Source organism: Crocodylus siamensis, chromosome 2 (assembly GCF_052110815.1).
Source record: "Crocodylus siamensis isolate JL-2025a chromosome 2, ASM5211081v1, whole genome shotgun sequence".
Taxonomy (NCBI): domain Eukaryota; kingdom Metazoa; phylum Chordata; order Crocodylia; family Crocodylidae; genus Crocodylus; species Crocodylus siamensis.
Window position 1 is genome coordinate 120,401,816 of NC_143396.1, and position 22,705 is coordinate 120,424,520.

At 43.1% G+C, this 22,705-nt stretch overlaps 1 protein-coding gene across 1 annotated transcript in view; it reads right to left on the reverse strand.

Annotated features, from left to right (window-relative positions):
* The window catches only part of ANK2 (ankyrin 2), a 327,832-nt gene that overhangs the window by 105,035 nt on the left and 200,092 nt on the right, over positions 1 to 22,705 (reverse strand). The window contains exons 18-23 of the mRNA XM_090036674.1: positions 21,167 to 21,364; positions 17,785 to 17,883; positions 17,577 to 17,675; positions 13,186 to 13,284; positions 11,036 to 11,134; positions 2,324 to 2,396 (exon numbers count right to left, since the gene is read on the reverse strand). Of these exons, the coding sequence (XP_089892800.1) occupies positions 2,324 to 2,396; positions 11,036 to 11,134; positions 13,186 to 13,284; positions 17,577 to 17,675; positions 17,785 to 17,883; positions 21,167 to 21,364 (667 nt within the window). The remainder of the gene's footprint in view (positions 1 to 2,323; positions 2,397 to 11,035; positions 11,135 to 13,185; positions 13,285 to 17,576; positions 17,676 to 17,784; positions 17,884 to 21,166; positions 21,365 to 22,705) is intronic.

Below are 22,705 nucleotides of genomic sequence, written 5' to 3' on the forward strand. Positions count from 1 at the left end.
ATTACTATACACATTTTTTTAATTGCTCCTAATAAAACATCTCCACAGTACTGCTCTGAAATACTTATCTGTCATTTTCCATTTATTCAACTTAAGTTAGCACGTTAAGTGTCTTTTGTATTTATTTCAGCGTATATCTTAGCACTCCAACACAGTAAAGAGCAGAGTATACAATAGCTGTATTGCTATTCACTTAGAGACACTCTACCATTAATAAAAGGTTCATCCTCTCTCATGAAAGTCTAATTTCTAGCCCCCAGGTACTTCAAATTTCTATTTTAGTCACCACCCATAATGTCAAATTTTCATGGCATCCAAAATGCTTTTGCCTCCAAGAATGAAGCTAACAAAAAGGATGACATGAAGTTTATTCTTTGCAATCATTCTATTTAGTAATCAGTGACAGGACCACAGAGGAAGCATTAAGTATGAGTGCTCAGCACAGTGTCTATGTCTGAGAGGTTATGTATTGGAGGGTTGATTTCACATCTTCTAGCTATTGACAAATTGTATTTGTCAAATGGTGACAGGAAAACACAGAGTGTTAATGTAACATTCCCCAGAGGATTAGTCATGCTAAAGGGCCACAGTAAGTGCTGCCAAATAATTAACAATACAGGTAAATTGACTTTGGGTTTTCCAGCTTCCAGAAAACTTACACCCAGATGCACTCAAAAGGAACAACATGGAGCAGGGTTAGGCACCTAGATTATGCAGATTCATTTGGTTTCAGCACAAAAATAGAGACATAAAGCTGAATTAAACAGAGATAGAAAGGTTGTATGTCTTACTCCAAAAACTCCTTCTAATAGCACCTGTGCCACTATATCCTTCCCCATCAATGAAGCGTTCATCATCAGAGTGTTTAAAGGCTGCACAACATACAAGTCAGTTTGAGAAAAAGTGGATACCCAGTAAGCTAATTTCTCCAGACACTGTAGTCAAAAGATGTATTCTGCTTTGCAGATCAAGAGGGTTAAGCAGAAGTTTACAGGCGGAAAAAAGGGAATTAAAGAAGAAACATAAAAACAGTCCTCAAAAGGTTTGATTTTGCCACAATTGCTTGAGGAGGAAGATATTGCTCAAAAAGAGTAAAGGTGGCTTAATCCGGTACTACAGAAAGAATTATTGATTGCAATTTATCAGTGCCTTGACTGCATATAGATTCAAATACTTGCTTAGCCCTAGTGTGCAGGCTGCTAAAAGCATACTGAAAAACATAACCAACTGAAAAACATAACCTATCATTCCACTTATATCAGTTAACATTTTAAATCATAACTTATCAGTCTGAGCCCCCAGTTCATAAAGTGACTTTGGCAGTTGGGAATCTAAGTCCCATTTACTTCTAAAGAGATTTAGGTTAAGAAGTGCCTACATTGCATTGTAAAATATAACTTAGGTTCCTAAATCCCTTAGGTGCTCTGGGATTTTTTCACTCACACTTAAGAAAATCCCCAGCAGATAAGAACCACTATCTAATATGTCACATGTAAAATATTATTGCTTTAATGTTAAGCCACATTTCAAAAATGAAAAGAAATCCAGCCAATTCTTGTAACTTGCATACATATCCATGACTGTTCCAGCAGACACAGGATTTGAAGTTTTTAAGCAATCTTTCATAGACTATTAGTAGTATATCTTCCAGATCTACTTCGCTTATTTCTATTCAGTACAAAACTGCTGGAAGGCAATAATAGATAAATGTCACAGAAGTTTTCTTGGGACTTTAGTAAAGTAATACGCTTCCAGTCTACATGTGGAATTGAACTGGAAAGGAGAATGCCAAAGATATTAGCTTGTTTGTTACTTTATGTCATGCCTTATGAATATGTGAGCTGCAGAGCCAAAAGGCCTCTGAAGCAACAGTCTCCTTTCCTCCAGACTTATGCATCTTCTTATGTGAATGTTTCAAAATAAACAGAGCTCTTCATCTGTTTCTCTCTGATATGAATAGCTGATACAGATAACCCTGCACCAAGATTTTCACTGCTCAGACTTCTCTTTAGAGTGGGCAAGCTCAACATTAGGAACACTTTAGATCTGAATGATAAACACAGATGTTTGGAAGTGTTCACATGTGAGTTCAAATAAGTGTGGGTCTGAAACTGGAGTTTGTATCTAGGGATTTGATTTAGGGTCATTTTTAATCTTTAATTCAAATCTGGTACCTAAAAGACAATTAAATAAAGATCACACAGTAACACAGTATTTCAAGAACTGCAAAATGTAAATGTCAAGTACTTATGCAGATAGTTTGACCCTTTAAGGCAAGCAGCATACATGACATTAAATAAGAAAGTGTAATAAAGCTGCTTACCTTCCTCATCTGAAACATCCAGGACTTCGGTCATTGTCTCAGGGACATTGAGCTTGTGTTTCTCAGTCACAGTCTGTAAAGACAGAACCATCAAGCCACAATTTCAGCAGAAGGAAAAGTAGCAGATATTTATTGGGGGCATTTTCCATAATAGCTGCAACTGGATCCAATCAGACATTTTACAATGCTCTCTCTTCCCTTTACTTTTTTCAAGTTCAATCTTTGCCTAAGAAGTTTTTGTGTTCTCTCTCTCTCTGCGCTACAGCAAATGAACATTTACTCTGACAAAAATGATAAAGTTTTAGCTGGTTTAAAAAAAAACTACTTAGCACATATATTTATAGCTAGTGCATGTAGAATAACTCAGATCAGTGCTTCCAAGATGATTCTAAGATGAATTAGGTAATGTCTACAGAAGAGCTTTAGCAAGTTGCATGGGACATATGGAAATTATTACATTGTAAAGTATTAGGATCTGAAGCTACAAATGATGCAAAATATTTAAAGTCAAGAGGATGCAAAGTATTTGGACAGGCCATTTGATACATTTCTTCTTTGAAATTACAGTGGGGTTGCTACCTTGTATATTCAGTTTAACTTTTCATAACTGACATTTCTTATGTCTTTGAATACATGCATACATTAATTTACAAATCTACTCCTCTGGTTCTTCAGAGGACACAAATTTATATATAGACCTGAAAGGTCTTGAACACGACACAACACCAAGTAGCATGATTTTGAATTCATGGCCAGAGCAGTTCCAGCCACCACAGAAATAAAGCCACTCTATGGCTCTGCCTAACTTGGCAACCAGACACCGGAGAGCCCACTTCCATATTTTAGGGTAGTGTTACAGCAGTTGTCCCCCTTTGCAAATAGGGGAAGGTAAGGTAGCAGTGTGCATTGTGAAGCTCCCACTAAGGTGGCACTTCTTTCCTTCACTCCGTGTTCTGACTGGTACCTATCAAACAAGTAACAAACCAACATGCAACCCATTATAATTACTGGTGGCCAAACTTCGAAGTCCTTATTCAGTTTGTACTCCTTTTCATACCAGCACTGAGGTCAATGGCCTGAGTAAAATTTAGTAAGGATTTCCAAATATGTTCCATGTTTCTGTATCTCTAGAAAACCAGTGAGGAAGATTATTCATTTGTTATGGTATTCTACTCTTCTATAAATATCAACATACCTCATCATTGCTGGATACATTGTGAATTTTATGGGCAACTTGCCTAGAGAGGATTGGTTCCAGTTTCTGAAATGTATTAACTGCAGACAGCCATTTTCAACATATGTGAAGGGGAAGGACAAAACTGGTCATCTCAACCATTATTCATTTTCAGTTATCTCTTCATCAGGATTCACGGAATACAATTTTTGTTGGTATATTTTTAATTGCATATTTCATGTGCTGAAAACCTTTTAGCCTTCTAAGCTGCCTTCACCAATTTGTTTAACTCTCTCTTTTGTTCCACTGCGGTTTACCTTGACTAGAAAGGTCAGGGTGACAGACAGCTGAGTCAAGTTAAATGCAAGCTACAGCTCCAGTAATCTCAATCAGTTTTTTCCCCCTCCTATTAATAAAATGAGTTAACAAATCAACCTCTGTTCATTGACTTACCCAAGTAACTGAGGACCCACTGTGTGTGCTAATGTCTAGCTTACCTATTGCTTAGATTCCAGCTTGCTAATTCTACTGTAGAGGCTGCTGCACCTTGCCCAGTGAAACAGGGCAGCAGTCTGGTTGAGCCTTCAAAACCCATTGCTTGGCTAGGAGAACTTAGACCTAAATAACAGTGTACATTTGCTAGAACTGCTAAAGGTCTCATTTTTCTAATGGTGGATGGTCAGAAAAAGCAACTTTCCGGACACTGAATTCAAGGTTAAATGAACAATCCAGCTCCAAAACTTAAAAAAAAAATGCAGATGAGAGTACAAACTCTTGGAGCCACATGCTATTAGGGGAAAATAGAGCCTGTGGTATGTCAAACCTAGAAAAACAATAGAGACCAAAATAAAATGGGTCATTTATTCATTTTTAATTAACAGGTATCTGGTGGGACTTATGCCCTAACGTTTTCTTTAAAAAAAATATTATTACAAAAATACACAAAGGAACTTTAAAGGACTTCAAAGGAAAATATGTACTTAAATAAACTTTTGTGGAAACCCATATTCATCACAGCACCACACAAATAATAAACATTTTTTGTACAGCACCTAGTACAGCACTCTGCCAGGGACTCTTAGGTGTTGGCTTAGAAATGGTATTTAAAAGTTTGTTTTGGGGAACTGGCTTATAGGTATATGTATATGCATTAGAATTAATAGCAGGGTTAATTGATTTCTAAGAAGCTTGGGTCTCACACACATTGGTAGCAGACAGGCTGTCTAACACCACAAGGCCAACGGATACACACATAGTCTAAGAATTGAGGGGGCATGCCATAACACGAGATCACAGCCTTCAAGGCAGACAGGTTGTCTAACACAACAAGGCCAAAAAGAACACATAGTTTGGAAAACAGTCTGGAAAGAGAGGGAGTATATACCATACTGCCCATAACACAAGATAACAAATGGAAGTGCGGGACCCCAGCTTAACATCTCGGGACAGCTAGTAACTGACATTTAGGAAAAAACTGAACTCCTAAATGCCCACTTTTTTTCAATATTTCACCAGACCATGGGGAATGTCAGGCAACATAAGGCTCATAGGGGGCATGCCGGGACTGACAGCCTCCCCACTGTGGATGCTGAGTGGGTGCAATACCAATTAGAAAAGCTCAACATTTATAAGTCAGCAGGACCGGATGGACTCCATCCGAGAGTGCTGATGGAGCTGGCTGAGGTTTTCACAGAACCCCCAGCAAAACTGTTTCAGAATTCATGGCACACAGGGGAGATCCCGGAGGATTGGAAGAGGGCCAACATTGTGCCCATCTTCAAGAAGGAGAAGAGGGAGGACTCGGGCAACTATAAGCCAATCAGCCTAACCTCCATCCCAGGGAAAATCCTGGAAAAGCTCATTAAAGAATCTATGTGCAATACGCTCGCAGAAGGTAAGATTCTGAGCGACAGCCAGCATGACTTTGTTGTGGGTAGGTCTTGTCTTACCAATCGCATCTCCTTCTATGATCAGGTCTCTGCCACCTGGACATGGGAAATTAGGTAGATGTTACATACCTAGACTTCCAAAAGGCTTTGATCTAGTATCCCATGATATCCTTGTGGGGAAACTGGAAGATTTGTGGGCTCAGCTGCTCGACAGTTTAGGGGGTGGGAAACTGGCTACAGGGTAGGACCCAGAGAGTTCTCATGAACGGATCTGTGTCATCTTGTTGTGAAGTGGCCAGTGGTGTCCCTCAGGGGTCTGTGCTTGGACTGCTGCTTTTCAACATCTTTATCAATGATTTGGATGGGGGGAGTGAAAAGCTCGCTGGCCAAATTCACAGACAGCACCAAGTTATGGGGCAGTGTGGTCACGCCAGAAGATAGGTTGCAGATACAGGTGGACCTGGACAGGCTCGAGAGTTGGGAAGACCGGAATGAGATGAAGTTTAACATTTCCAAAATGTAAGGTGCTCGATCTGGGGGCAAACAAACCTCAACAACAATACAGGCTCAGTAGTGACAGCTTGACTTACACCACGGCCAAAAGGGACCTGGAGTAATGGTCAACCATCACATGAATATGAGCCGTCAGTGAGAGGCAGTGGTCAGCAGGGCAAACAACATGCTGGCATGCATCAACTGATGCATCTTATGTAAAACTAAAGAAGTGATACTCCCGCTGTACTCAGGCATTGGCCAGACTGAAGTTGGAGTACTGCATTCAGTTCTGGGAGCTGCACTTCAATAAGGACATGGAAAAACTTTAGAGGGTCCAGAAAAGAGCCACCCATACGATCAGGGACTTGCAAGGCAAGCCATATGAGGAAAGGCTCAGGAACCTGGGCCTCTTTAGCCTAAAGAGAAGAAGGTTGACAGGGGACTTGATAGTGGCTTACCGCTATATCACAGGAGTGCATCAGGAGCTTGGTGAACAACTGTTCACTAGTGCACCCTTGGGGAAAACCAGGACCAATGGATACAAATTCCTGTAAGGCTGCTTCAGGCTTGATACCAAGAAAAACTCCTTCACAGTCAGGGGGTCCAGACTGTGGAATAAGCTCCCTCCAGAGTGGTGCAGTCACCTACCCTAGAGGCTTTCAAGAGGAGACTAGACAGTCACCTCACTGGGATCACCTAACTCCACTTGTCTTTCTGCCTAGAGCAGGGGCTGGACCCAATGACCTGCAAGGTCCCTTCCAGCCCCTAACAATCTATGAATCTATGAATAAGTGACACCAGCTGCAAGGCCCCAGAGCAGCAGGGGAGCCTGATTCCCAGTTTTGAGGAAATGAACCAAATTTGGAGAAAGCCTAGAAGGCTACGTAGATTTGCAACCACAGAGAAACAACCAACCAGAGACAGCCACGGATGAAGAGTCATGAGGAGGGAAGGAGAATACAAAAGCAGAGACTTGAGAGTAACAAAGTATCCCTCCTTTTTCACCCTCCTTGTCCCCCACTTTGTCTTGTCCCCTTCCATCTCCCTGAGAGGGGTCCCTGTCCCCATCACCATCCCCTGGGAAGGGTCTCTGAGACCACCATGGACAGAGGGCATCCCAGCAGCCCGTCTCATGCACCTCACTAGAGGGGGGCTGTGGGCCTCGGCATCCCACCTCTAGATTGCTGACATGCTGCCATCTGACACCTGAGGAAGAGCCTCAGAATGAAGACCACGTCTTAGCCAGATGTAATTTGACTCTGATGACAGCCCTAGGATTTGGTAGATATATAGAATTGCTCATTTGTTTGTACTTTGTTTCTGTTATCACTGGATATCAATAAATTTGCCTATTATCAAATGGAAGGGCCATGGTTGGTCTGACAGTACCTCTCCCCCCACTCCCCTCCAGAACAAGGTATCTGGATCCTATATCCACAGCCAACATTAGGCACTGCCAGACAAATACAGAACTGGGGATATGTTCTAGTAGTTATTTTCCAAATGTTATATTTAAACAATTATTTTTCTAACAGTCTGGATAACACAAGGCATGTCTCTGCAGGGACAAAAGATACCTTGTCATGTCTTGAACATTCAAGTAGGTATGAATCAATGTTTACTGTTAAGTGCAGAAGGCACAATTCAAGCTGGGATTTAGTCTATTTTAATAAAATATTTGCCCTCTGCTTTGGTAGTTTTGGGAGGTGGAAAATTAAACTCCAAAAAAATGGAACCAATATGCGAACATATTAGTATAAGACTCATAGTTTATTTATTCACTGTGGCACTCTCAAAATACAGTTAAGCTAATTGTGTGAAGGGAATAGGTAGAACCTAGGCGGGCTCTCAATATTGCTTTCAGTAGGGGAGCACAAGTCTTATGTAATACTTGTCCAGAAAAAGTGCCTGTCTTTACTTATGTACGGTGCTGGTAATTTCCAAAGAGATGCAGCAATGCTTTGGGAAAGGTACGAGCTCATATTTTCAACCATGAACATCTAAAGTTTGACACCCACTTTAATAGCTAGCCCATACTTAATCACCTGACTGGCCTGATTTTCAGGGTTGCTGATATCTGTTTAACTTCGGAAATCCACCCTCAGTGATAAGGTCAATATCCCAAAGCCTACATAGAGAAAATTGTGTGCATATTTATAAATCTAATTTATACTTTCAATCCCAACTGTGTGTTGAACAGCAGCAGATAAACAGTCACTTATCCATATACTCACTCTAACTACATATACAAATACATACATACTTAATTGCATGGTAAATGCTGCATTTACCTGGATCCAAGATGACCCTGAATTTAAGATGACCTCCCAATAATTAGATTCTATACACAGAACATGTATACATTTGTTATAATTTCCCACGTATAAAATCTAACTACTGGAGGATGGTCTTATGCACCTTCCCCTCCCTCCCCCACCCCAGGTGATGAGAGGGGCAGTAATGGGGTAGGCAGTGGGGGACAGGCAGTAAGGTATCACATGGTAAGGAGGGGAAGGTAATAGGGGGCAGGCATCTTGCTCCCTCTTTGCCCCCACTTACCACCCCCCTCCCTTGTGCCTGTTCCCCTCAGCATTGAGTCCCTGCCTCCCTCCTCCCTTCACTTACCTTTGCTCCAGCGCTGGCTGGCTCCATGTCCACCGCAGCCTGGGGCACAGAGCCCAGCCCCATAGCAGTGGTGCAAAGCCAGCCCTGCTGCTGTGGGGCCAGACTGCAGTTTTGCTCCATATTCCAGGTTGCAAAGTGGACAGAGCTTTCCAGTACAGGAGCAAAGAATGTCAGGGAAAAGAAAGTGGGCAGAAGCAGTACAGGAGGAAGATGATGGAGGGAAGGGGAGGAGAGGGCAAGACAGGGGGTGGCAGGAACCCAAGGCTGTGGGGGAGTGCAGAGGCATACTCAATTCCAAGACAGCAAACTTTTCCCCAGCCCTCACACTAAATAAGGGGGGAAACATCGTCTTGAAATCAATGAAAGATGGTATCAGAAAATCAAACTTATTCCACCCACACAAACTACATTGTCTAAGTTTTTATTTTTAGATTTAAGTAAGATTGGGTGAAGTTCCTCTCAGCAGCATTTCTTTATATTCTTGTAGGTACACTGGCATCCAAAGACTACTGACAAACAAGAGGAAAATGGACTTAAACTGTTTCAGGTTAGATCATGGGACTCTAAGAATGCAAATTCTTTACAATCTTAAATGTCAGTGTCTTAACAGAGCCCCAGACTAACATCATCCATCCCTCATTCTGTTATAACCTTGGAGAATGCAGTAGCTATGGTGACAATGCTGGTGTGATGTACCTTTTTTAGTGCTGTGTTTTCTGCTGGCAGTATCAACCTCACCATCTGGAGCCCGTCACTGAGGGGTGTGCCTATAATTTATCCTTCCTTTTGAGCAACAGTTCCAAGAGCTCCTCAAGCAGCCAAATTGTCTCTTTCAGGAAGATGGAGAGGAGACTGTATGACCTGCAAAGCACCACCAAAGTGGGTCTGAGGATACAGTCATTCATTTCTGGCAAACTCCATTGATTTCTTTTGGAGTCACCAGGGATGAATCTGTCCACATGATGCCTAAAACATTTTTTATCTCTGACCAAAGTCATTCAGGTTTAACAAATGCTTAATGTTCATCTAGAAGCCCCTGCTATCTGCCATATCTTTCTTTCATGTAATGTATGGTGGTGCATAGAGAATGAAGCCCCATTGAGGTACACAATGGTACTACAGAAACGGAAAGGAAGTGCAATAAGCATGTAGGGAAAATGTTGGAAGGATAGCCAAAAATACGGTAACAAAGGCTGCATATGCTACTTTACAGAGTGGTAGTCAGGAGTTTGGCAGGAAAATTACCAAGAGTCTGTATATATTACTATATGATTGAATAAATTAACATTTATCTGCAAAACATTTGTTTAAGAGTCTTCTGGAGTTAGATACAATTTTGGACAAGAAAGACAGCTCATTAATAAATCACAGTACACTCTATTTATAATATCATGCCATGCCAGGTTTGTTCCATCTTCCTCAGTTCATTTCAGTAGGGATCTGCTGTCTGTATGTGACTTAACATCAACACTCCTTTCCCTCATTCTTCTCAAAAGATTTTGGTTCTCCTCCAGAGTTATAATATTTAGTAATATCTTTTCATGAGTCTTTGGATTCATTATATGGGGCCTGTAATATTATCAAGTTTTAAGGTTTAAAAATAATCATTATCCTTATAAAGATTCAAGGTAAAATGCAGTAAGGAAAAGTTATGGAGTAAAGGAGTGTTACTGTCTTCAGTGATACATATATTTCAGGACCTATGTTTTTAAGTCCCAAAGAAGTGGTAGACTCTGGTGATAAGTGGCCAAAGAGAAAGAGAGGCTCCCTCCCCCCTTGGTAGGAGAACACAGCCAGTCTTTCTGGTTAAAAGCAAACATGCCACCTTGGCTGATCCCACTGCTGTTTGGCCTATCTTCTTCATGAAATGCCAGGGAGTTTCAGTGTTGGGAATGTGAGCAGGGATTCTTCTACATTACAGAAAAACAGAAGCCATTTGCTCTGGTAGTGATTTCAGTGAAATGACGATATATGTGTTTCAGAGCCACTTAGCAAGTATCATAAAGCCTGGCAGCACTCCATCACTGGCACAGCCCAAGTATTCAGAACTTTGCTGTGGTAGTGCTGAAACATTTGAGCCTCAGCAGGTGTCACAGAGGAAAGGGAGCAAATAAGGAGAGATTTACAAGAAGGAACCAGGGTCGTGGAAAATTAAAACAGAGAAATGAGCCAGAATCTGTATAACTCCTCCCAAACTGCAGGAACATTTAGATTTGCAACTCAAGTCTCTCTTTCAAAAAGTTATACTGTACATCTAAGTATTTATTTCTCTGTGTATGCAATCTTAGATTTCTCTAGCTAGGTCTATGAATCCTGGGTACTCTACACACTTGCAATACGCCTAAGTGGATATCCTGCAAAAATCATAGCATATTTGAAACTCCCATACAAAGGGAGAGGAGGGAAAAGAGCTGAAAATCACTTTAAAAAAAAAGAGGAAGGGACATACACACAGGGCATCTGAAGCAAGACAGCAGAGACAGCATTAGGAAAAAAGAATGGAAGCCTTATAATGCATTTAATACTCACAGTCGTGGTGGTGGTGATCTCCTCTGTTACAACCTTCAGAGTATCGACCACTGAGATGTATCCCAGACGCCTTGCAATCGCTAAGGCAGTGTTACCATTCTGAAGAGAGAAAGAGACAGAGAGAGACAGAGAGAGAAATGAGAGGGAGGATTGTGATGTGATCCAATGAGATCACTCCCAGCACCGTATGAGCCAGCATTTCCATCCAAAACAAGGAACAGCTTAGGAAAATCACTGCTTTTTACCGTTACATCTGAGTCTGTCTTTGTAACTTCTTTAAGACTATAGTCCTGATTGCCATGGTAACACAACACACTTACATCTGCATGCTACTCCTAATAGAAATGTGCTGATGCTTTAACCCTACAGTTGTCGAACTCCACTACACACGATGCACTACGATTGTAGGAGTTTTGTTCCTGCTCTATTTTGCAAAAGCTCTTTTACTTTGGAGAGTCCTCTAAAAAGTATTAAGAAGTTTTACAGTGTAACTCCTGATGGAAACAATTCACATCAGCAGTAGGTACACTGATCCCTTAGGGAAGAAAGCATTCCACTTCCCTTCCACATTCCCCCCGAGCCCACAACAGCAAAATTACTTATATATGACTTATACAAAAGCTCATGGTACAACACAGAACAAAATAATATTAAAGTAGAGCTTAGTGCATGAGGTGAATTTTTACATTTGAATGCACTTGTTTAAATTATAAACAGCTACATCCCATATATAAATATCTCATAACTTACCTAAGTGTTATAGCAATCACTAAAAATTAATTAGCCCTATTTATGTCAAAGGAAAAAAAATTAATTAATCCAACAGTACCATGGGAGGTGGAGAGGCAATCATTTATTTATTTTACAGGTTGGATAGTCATACCCTCACTTCCACTAAAAAGTACTTTATACCAGGGGTGTCAAAATTAAGGTCCATGGACTGAATTCAGCCCAAAGTGTTCCTTGAGGTGGGGAAGAAGTATAGATGGGGCTCATCACTGAATTCCTGGGTATGGAGGACACGGGCTAGGGATGCATGTCCATGGCAAAGTGATGTGTGGCAATAGCCTCCAGACCACTACTGCTCCCACTTGCCCACTGAGTCCAGATCCAGCCTGCAAGGTGCCATATAGCCCAGATCTATCCAGCAGGTGTGGTCAAAGCTTGACACCCCTCCTCTATGCCATCAGTTATCCCACTGATATTGGTTGTACTGCATTTCAAATAAAGCATGGTCAGTTTAAGTAACAATATTCAAATATGGTCAAATTCACTCATTTCAGAGTGCCTATCACCGCAACATAAAGCTAGCACAACGATTGGCTTTTTGCTAGGAGCTGAACTTTCTGAAATATTTTGGACACAAGTGACGAAAAGTTTGAGAGTGTGTCACTGAAGTTAGACGATGTCATCAGTGCCCACGTCAAACTAGCCTAAGCGCAAGTGGCTAAACTGTATAGTCATACTTGAGCTTCTGCATCCTCACTGGTGTTATATTCCCCAGCAGGTGGTGCCCAGACTGCCAGAGTCATATCCCATGGTTCTTTGGGTAACAGTAAACTGAGCTATTCTATGCATTCTTCTGTCCTGGGCACACGGGAAGAATGATGGGCACTTGAGCATGCTCAGCACTCAGGTGAGTTATCCTATGTCCTCACTGCAAAGTGGGCATATTTCAGATGGGGGTATTGTATTTGCTGCAGCAGTAGCATGAGTTACCAATACTCAAATGAACTCCTCTTGAATTAGCTTAGTTTGAACGACAACAGTCACACTACAAAATACTATTTGTATGGCTGAGTGTCTGACTATAAGCCCAGAGCAGCTGCATCCCCTCTGCTGGGCAGCACCAGCACTCAAACTTCAACCCATATTCCATACACAGCCAAATTGCAATTATCACTTAGAAACTCTTCTTCCCTAATCCTGCGGCCAGCTTAAAGCACAAACTCTCTCTCCAATGGAAAGAGCTTTACACTTGACCGGGGCTCACTTGAGAACAGAGCTCTCAGAGAGCACAGGAAAGGAAAACACATTCCCCAATGTGGCAAAGAGCTATAACAGAAGCACATTCACCAAAGCGAAATGCTTTCTCTCTAGTGAGAAAAGGAGTCGGATGAAACAAGCTTCAGGCAGTGCACCAGACTTACTGTGGTGATGGCATTGGGTTTGGCCCCATGCTGGAGAAGAACATTGATGATATGAGTGTGGCCTTGCTGAGCAGCTTGGTGCAAAGGAGTGTAGCCATTCTGTTATCGGTGACAATTATTTTTGAGGAGAGAAAAAAAAAAGACAGTTATTAAAATATTTGTCATTATGCCTTCAAGACCTTCCATGCCAGCAATTCAGGAACAGATATAACCATACTCATAGGGTGTGTGTAGACCAAACAGGGACCCTAAATTAAAGCGGTGGGTTTTAAAAAACACCGCTTCAGTTTAGGGCTGATTAAATCCCCATGTCGTGCAAACACCCTGCTGGCTGACCTGCCTCTTTGACAGGGCGGGGAGGGGAGGGCGAGCTGCCAACGGGCAGAGCAGTCCCTGAGCTGTTGTGGGGGCAATGGTGCTTCCCTCCACAGCAGCTGCGGCCCCCCCACCCCACCCCCAGCAGGCACCCAGCTTGGGCGGATCTGGGGAGCACCGCAGATGTGGAGGGAAGCACCAGGCCCCTGCGCAGCTCAGGAAGGCAGGCAGGCTCCAGGGGAGGAAGAAAAAAAAAGATCAGGCTTGCTGCTTTTCTTGGGTGGAGCCTGCTTTCCCGGGCTGCTGTCAGGCTGCCTGCAGGGCTTCCTGCAGAGCTGTGGTGCTGCGCAGAGCCTGGTGCTTTGCTCTGTGGCTGTAGGGGCAGCAAACTAAAACTTCTCGAAGGAGTTTTAGTTTCCTGCGCCCCAAGTCATTTAAGGCACATTACACCGCTAAATTTCCTAAAGTGGCTGGAATTAATGCGCAATACTCCACCAAGACATGCAACCATCGACACCATTAAAGTAGTGCAAAAGTATTTAGCCCCCTTTAAAGCGTCATGCAAACATGCCTCTCGTTTTGTCTACACATGGCCATAGCCTTATCTAGTCCTTCTATTACTTACTGAAGGCATAAATATTCACAATATTTTGACTTGTAGAGTATCTAACAAGACCAATGATCTTCAAAGGTGGGCATTGGCATCTTGGTTTTACATATGGAACAAGGAACAGAGAAGCCATGTCCAAGGCTGGAGAGTGAATCAGGAGAAAAGCAAGGCCATTTTTAAGGTACTTAAGGAGTCTGCTTTTAACAGCATTTGGGCCAATTTTGTATTCAATTTAATTTATACTGATTAAGTCCATTTATTCTTACAGAAGTCAACTGTTAAATTCTACTAGACATGTTGGTTTAGTTCCTCTTGGATTTGTCTAGAGCAGGTCCAGCTATGCCACAGAAGCAATGAAACATATTTGCATGCTCTTCAGAAAACATCCTTTAATTCTGGGTATTCATCTGCTCCACTGATCCATTCTGTTGCTACACAATACAGAAACATAACCAGACTCAACTTCAGCTTGCTGATCTGAGCTAGTATTGTATGAATCCAGTCAGGCAATTCATTTCTAAAATTATCTGCAATTGGCTTTGAAAGAGGACAGAGAATAAAACTGGGAGAAAACACCAAATTGATTTCATCTGACCATTTATATATGAAAGCCTTAGAGGTCTCAGACTAATCTTTTGGACTTTGGTGTATACCTCAAACTATTGTGTGTATCTTTTCTGTGGCTGGATGGGAGACAATAACTCTTTGTACTTTAGTAAGCCTTCTGCTATTTAGGATACACATGCATGTAACAATGATGATATAGAAAAAGGGTTTACTAGAGGTCATGGTGTTTCATATTGGCAACAGTTATTAATTATGTATCAGCCCAATCTCACAGGATTCAGTCCGGCCACATCATTTTTTCACTGGACATGCCACCCAACATCCTGAAAGCTCTCTCCATCTCAGGAAGGAACCACAACAGCATGCTGTCCAACTATTATTAACAGGTCTGCTGCAACTCCAGCCAGGAGTCAAGTGGCTCCACTGTTAGGAATTTTAAGGCTTTCTTAGATATGAGTTATTGGAAAGGCAAGGGGTCCAATTCTGATTCCAATTAGTCTCTTTTTATTCAAGCCAAATCGACTATGTATATTCTAGACAAATGGTATAATCAGGGTAAGCGACACCACAAGCTGAGCCAATAAGCCCCATTGAGATCTTTGATTAGGGACCATTGGAATGTGTGCCGGAAGTGCACTGTGCGGCAGCTCCTTTAATCTTGCAGTTTCCCCCGTCCACCTCCATCCATCTGTCCGTTCATCAGTCTGTCCCCCTCTCTGCCACTGATTGGTGAACAGGCCCTGCCGCACAACCCTGATCAGTGAGGAGGTGAAAACTGAGGTTTTAAATAGGCCATGGTTTTTGCCCCCTGCTGCTGATTGGCGAAGGGGCCACTTGCTGCACATTTAAAACTGTGGTTTTCACTTCCCAGCCATCAGAAGCAAGCAGTGAGTGGCGGGGCCAACAAGGCCCATCCACCAGTCGAGGTGGTGGGGGGCATGGAGAGGAAACTCCAAGATTAAAGGAGCTGCCACACAGTATACTGCCACTGTGAATTCCAGGGGTCCCTACCTATGATGATACCTAGCAGATAAGAGGCAAATACTCATTTCTTTACATTGCAGGTGGGAGTGCTAGAAGCTATCATGTTGGTAGCTATTCTGGTAACTTCCCACTGTCTGATGTTAATGTGGATTATCAGCTTCTTTTTTTAAATTTTTTTTTTGGTGTTACAAGTGTTTTTACCAGTTCTTTTAAAGACCTATATGGTTTGTACCAGCAATTGTGAGTAACCACACTGGAAATGCTCTAACTGTATGTCTACCAATGTGGTTTTTTGTGTATTGCTATTGCCACTGGCATTGTTTTCAGCTGCAACACCTGTCTCAGGAGTGAATTCAGAGTACGCGTGAGCAGCTGGAGACAGAAGAGCCAGCAGGAATGATCAGTGATTCACAAAACCACAAGCAGTTTTGTGGTTTTGACCAGAACTCAAAAACATCAAACGTGACACTGGAGCCCTCAAGTGAACGTCACTGACCCCAAAAGGAAGCCATGTAAGTATATTACTACACCAAGTGCCAAGAACAGGCTATTGATAAGAATCCAGTTGGAAGTAAGGCCTGGAGTACCAGGGTCCTCTCCTGGTGCAAGTCACATGCTGACACGATGACATGTGATACAGCATGAATTCGTAAGTGCAGTAGTTGCATATCCTAACAAGCTACAGAGTTCTCAACATTATAGCACATCTTGGGCCTTGTTCTGATCTGGTTTATATTAGAAGTAGCTCACTTGAAGTCAGTTGATTACTAGAGGTGTGCGAAGTGGGCCCTATTCGATTTGGATTCTGCCTGAATCAGGGATAGTGATTCAATTGGTTTATTCAGATCACTGTCCAAGATTCGATTCAGCTGAATCTGAATCTTAAGATTGGATGCTGATTCAGAGAATCAGCGATTTGGTAAAAAGACACAGCTTTAAAAGTTTTTTCTACATACCTTGAGGTGCCAAGCCTGGCTTGTGAATGCTGTGATGCTGGGGCGCATGAAGTGTCCCACAGGAGTGCCGGGTGGGGGGGCCTCCACATGCTTAGTGGCAAACCTGGAAGTGGGCCCCCCCATGCCCCTCTGGCTCACTGATTGGCTGCAGGGGGACTGCGGGTTCCCCCCCAGACCCAGGAGGCACCAGTCACCCAGCCGGGGGCATGGTGGGGCCCCCTGCGCACTCTTCGGCAGACACAGAAGTGGACCAGAAGTGCTTCTGGTCCACTTCTGGGTCTCCTGCCGAGCGTGGTGGGGAGTCCCCCCATACTTCTGTGGGACACTCCATGCGCCCCAGCATCACAGAATGCACGAACCGCCTGGTACCTTGAGGTATGTATTTAAAGCTGTCTCTATGTCTGAATCTCCAGATCTTTTTGAATATCTCCGAATCGATTCAGAGGGTTCCAATTTGATTTAGAGAGATTAACGGGTCCTCTGATTCAATTTGGAGATTTGGCCACCAAATCGGGCCGGATCTCCGCCAAATCAAATCAGGGACCGAAGCTTTGCACAGCCCTATTGATTACACAGACATAAAACTCATGCAAGTCAGCCAGAAGTAAGCTCACAGGGGCTTGTGATAAGTAACAGATAAAGAAAAATAAAACAAAGCAGATCCCCTTTCACATATGGCCACAAATGTGCAGGCACAGACACACACATGCAGTTAATTGATCTGACTTGTTTGAATGAATAACACACCCCAAATGAGTGTAGAGACAACTCATTCTACCACAGCCACATATCATCAGATGTCAATACCTTCAATGCATAACTAGTGTATAATTTCCCAAGGAGAGGGGAATAGTAGTGCTTGTGTCTTAGTATCTGAGGGTTTTTTTATTTTATTTTTTTTTAACAAGAAGGAAATTCACCAAAACAAATTAAAAAAAAAGTGATGAAAAATCCTTTACCTTTGTTTTAGCATTGACATTGGCTCCCTGCTTGAGAAGGAAATTCACCATCTTGATGTTTCCATAGTGACAAGCTACAATTAAAGGAGTGTAACCCAGCTAAAACAAAATAAACAAAAACACAAAACACAAAGAGTAAACCTGTAGTCTCAGTGTACTGTTTCTGTATAAAGATAACCTGGGAAGAAGCTTCCTTTTTATGGTTTACCTTTGTCTGAGCATCCTGGTTTGCTCCATGCTTTGTCAGTATATCAGCTACATTCACTTTATCCTCCTGCGCAGCAAGGTGTAAAGATGTAAGTCCAGTCTACAACAGAAAGGCAAAGAAAACTGTAATGTTACCCTAGCAGAAAGGCAAAAAGACTTTTGAATCCTTCATTGGGAGATCCTGTCTATAATTTTAAAATATAGATATTTAACCAGGAACTCTATCCACAGAAAACTGACAAACAGCTCACCATAATGAAATGCCATCTGCTGTCACTGCAGATACATGTTTTCAGATTACAACTACAAGATCTGGAATTTACATTATAAGGCCTCCAGTGAATGTGATGGCCTCCTTTCTTGGGCGATAGGGCTCCTTCCTCAACTGTGAGAAAAAAAGCCTTAATAGCTAGAGGTGGGAGACAGAATAAAGGAAATGCCCCATAAGAAAATTAAGGCAACCCTAAAATAAGAGCTAATGTTAGGCTTAACATACATTCCTTGCATCACATGCAAGGAAATGGGAAAGAGCTTATGAACTGAATATGAGGATGGGAAAACAATTTACTCCCCATTTTTTAGAAGAAAGCCAGAGAATAAGTTTTCACTCCTGAGAGCTGTGGATGCAAGGACAATACTTTAAGAATATAATATTCTGCATCACCATGCAGCTGGATGAAACTACATCATTTGAAGACTTACTGGGTATGTCTACATGAGATTTACTGAGGAGCTGCTTAATTAGCTCCACAGTAAAGTCTCAGTGTCTATACATACAGCCCTATTAGGCTACTGTAAACTAATAAACGCCTCCATAGATTAGTACTTATCAACACGAGTACTATCCTATGGCAACATTACTTAGTGCACCACAACGCATGTGTGTAGATGCTGATGGGACTGGCTGGGGTATGAGAGTGCTTCAGTGCAGAGGCTGCCTGCTGGATAGCTCCACACTGGACTACCCTCCTGCTCCAGCCAGCCCCTCTGCAGCATATTGAGCCAGGTTGGAGCAGCCCCAGGCTGGCAGACTGATCCCCCAAGCTCCCTCTAGCCAGGGCTGTTCTGCCCAGCTCAACATGCTACGATCCTGGGCACACATGTAAATGCGACACCCAGGAGCAATAAACTCCAGCACAAACTATGCTGGAGTTTATTGCTTTGCATCAACAGCACATATAGATGTGCCCACTGTCATGCTTTTCTGAGGAACCAAGTGATCTTCTATGAAAGAACTGGCATGCATTCTTGTAGACAGCCTAACAGATCTGGGTGAGTTTCATTATGATGGGTTCCCACCTTCAAAAAAGGGAGGAAGGAGGACCCAGGGAACTATAGGCCAGTTAGTCTTACCTCGATCCTGGGTAAGCTTTTGGAGAGAACTATCCTGGCACATGTCCACGAGGGGCCAGCGGGGGAGGTCATGCTTAGGGGCAACCAACATGGGTTCATTAGAGGCAGGTCATGTCAGACCAACCTGGTGGCCTTCTATGACCAGGTCAAATCCTTAGATGCAGGGGTAGCAGAGGACATAGTCTTTCCAGTGGACATCCTGGACTTTAGGAAGGCCTTCGACACTCTCTCACCTCATTCTCAGTAGAAAACTAGGGGAGTGTGGTATCAACACCTACACAGTCAAATGGGTCACTAACTGGCTGAAGGGCTGCACACAGAGAGTGGTGGTGAATGGGTCATTTTCGACCTGGAGGGATGTGGGCAGTGGGGTCCCCCAGGGCTCAGTCTTCAGGCCCACACTGTTCAACATCTTCATCAGTGACTTGGACGAGGGGGTAAAAAGCACACTGTTCAAATTTGCTGATGACACTAAGATGTGGGGGGGATGTGGACACACTAGAAGGGAGGAATAGGCTGCAATTGGACCTAGACAGGTTACTGGGGTCGGTGGATGAGAACAGGATGGGTTTCAACACTGACACGTGCAAGGTGATGCACTTGGGGAGGAACAACCGGCACCATACCTACAGGCTGGGAAATTCCCTTCTCGTCAGTGCAGAGGCAGGAGTCATCATTGATGCCAAGATGAATATGGGCAGGCAGTGTGGGGATACAGTCAGGAAGGTCAACCACACCTTGTCATGCATCCACAGATGTATCTCAAGTAGGTCCAAGGAGATGATACTCCCCCTCTATGCAACACTGGTCAGGCCACAGCAGGAGTACTGGGTCCAGTTCTGGGCACCGCACTTCAGGAGGGATGTGGACAACATGGAGAGGGTCCAGAGGAGGGCCATTCGCATGATCAGGGTCAGCAGGACAGGTTTTATGAGGAGAGGCTACGGAACCTGAACCTGTTCAGTCTCCATAAGAGAAGGCTGAGGGGGATCTAGTGGCCTGTTACAAACTAGTCAGAGAGGACCAGCAGGCATTGGGGGAGTCCCTGTTCCCCTGAACACTATCAGGAGTGACTAGAAATAACGGTCACAAGCTGGCAGAGGGTAGATTCAAATTAGACATCAGGAGGCGCTACTCCACTGTCAGGGCGGCTAGGATCTGGAACCAACTTCCAAGCAAAGTGGTGCAGGCTCCTACCCTGGGGGTCTTTAAGACAGAGCTAGACAAACACCTTGCTGGGGTCATTTGACCCCAGTACTCTTTCCTGCCATGGCAGGGGTTGGACTTGATGATCTGCTCAGTCCCCTTCCGACCCTACAAACTATGAAACTATGATTATTTTATTAGTTTTTCAGCTTACAGTACCATGTTACTTTCTGCCAAACATTACCAGTTCTTTCCATCCCAGCAAGGAGGGTGGATGGCGAAATATATTTGGAGAGAAGTACTCCAGTGGTTTAGACTTTGTTACTTTGGACTGCAATTCTATGACATGCCTCAAAGGACTATGTCAGTCCAATAACTCACAGGACCTAGCATTCTACATTTAAGCTTCAGATTTCCTGTGCCACTTTGGCAACATATCAGGGACAGCCTAGAGATCACAAGATTGCAGTACTGCAATCCTATGTTCATGGTTGGTTCTACAGCTCCTTTCCCTGGTCTGTCTATTTTCTTCTTTGTCAAGCCCACATCTCTGTTTGAGCCAGCTGTTATATCATTTTCCACTGGACATGGCAAACAGCTGCAGCTCCTCCCCTAGGTTATGCAGGACAGCTGTTAATGCTATGATTCCAAGCCAAGCTAATGATTCTTTCCGCCAGCCCCAGCCACCCTCAACTGCTGCCCTTCACCCACCTGTCCCTGCTTCCTCATATTTCCCATCTCTTGATATTTTGTATGTGTACATGAATGTGAAGTTGAGGCTAATATTCTAAGCAGTTGGCTATATTCTTATATTTCACTTTGCAGGTGATATCATTGGATATCCTCCCCAGAATAGCTTATCCTTAATTGTGAGTGGGCATTACCTTTGTTGCTACATGGATATTGGATCCTTTCTCCAGGAGCAGGGTCACCATGTCAGCATGGCCCTCTTGAGAAGCCAGATGAAGTGGGGTCACTCCCTGCTTGGTCAAAATGTTGGTCTCTGCTCCATAGCTCAATAGAGTAGTGGCTATCTGCATCTGATTCTTCTTGGCAGCAATGTGGAGAGGGGTGTATCCATTCTAAAACCATGTGTTAACAGATGTTAGTAGTGTTTTCTAACATTTATAAAGGCAGAAGATAGAAAAAAGTATTCATAGAAATATCTGGAATGATGTTGATCCCCAGGCAGACACATTCTCATTCTTTGCAATCCTATTTTCAGTTTAGAGAGGAAATATTTATTGAAGAAAAAGGAAATGTCCACTTTTCAAATAAGGGCACGGAAAAATACGAAGGTGCGTTGAAAAGGAAAACGACGAAAGCACATTTTTGCTCAGACATTTCTGACCATATCTGAAGAGATGTTTAACACAGGGGCTAAGTACAGACAGTCAAAAAACTTGACCCTGAATCAATTCATTTTGCAGATTAGTCTGAGCTGCACAGATTGAACTGATAAGCAAATGAACAGACATTCAGTTTTCATTCCAGAAATGCAGCTACATGCCTGCAGTGGCTCAGGCCAGGAGCCAGGGAGGGGCACTATCGCACACCTCCCTGCTTGGCTGGGGCAGCCAGTTTGGGCCAAGGCTATCCTGCCCACCCTGCGAGAGGGTTTTTTTGGGAAGGTGCAACTTGAATATGAAAGAAATCTGAGACAGAAGTTCAATAAACTGATTTAAATTAAATGCATTTAAGATTGGATCCTGACTGTGACTGTGGCCAGTACCAGATGTTTCAACGGAAGAGTCAATGATTCCAAGTTATACATACATAAACCTTTCCTTAACCTCTCCTAGTACATAGTTAGTTTGTCTCCTGTCATGTAAGAGTTCATATTGCTCATATTTGTATACTCTCTTATGTAATGGTGGCTTTTATCATTATCCCTATAAATATATAATCTCTTAAGCGTCTAAAAATAACTTTTTTAATAATCCCTCTAGGCTCTTTGCCTCAATGCTACCCTTCGATAGTAAGCGTGCAGATAAATTAAATAATTATATTACTTGAAAAGGATGGGCAAGTTACAGCGGATTCAGTAAATCTGCGGATTCATTTTGTTGTTGCACTATGGACCCCTCCAAACATGCAGGTAAAGGCACAATGGGATTTGATGTGCAATCCACATGACTGCACTTCCTGCCATTCCACACATACATAGCAGGAGGTGTGATTGTGAGGTTGAACAACAGTTCCCATCATTCCTTACTGCCCCTGCAAGGGGAGCCTGGGATCAGCCTTGGAAGCACCCGGTGCATCCCTGAAGCTGGAAGCCTGATCAGCTAACAGGGCTCCCCGGCTTGAGGTGCCTCCCCAGCTGCAAGTTAATCAAGTCTGCTCCAATGCGTGCTAATTAGCATGTATCGGAGCAGGCATCAGGCATATGTATAGGTGCCCAAAGAGGTGCTCTTTCATGA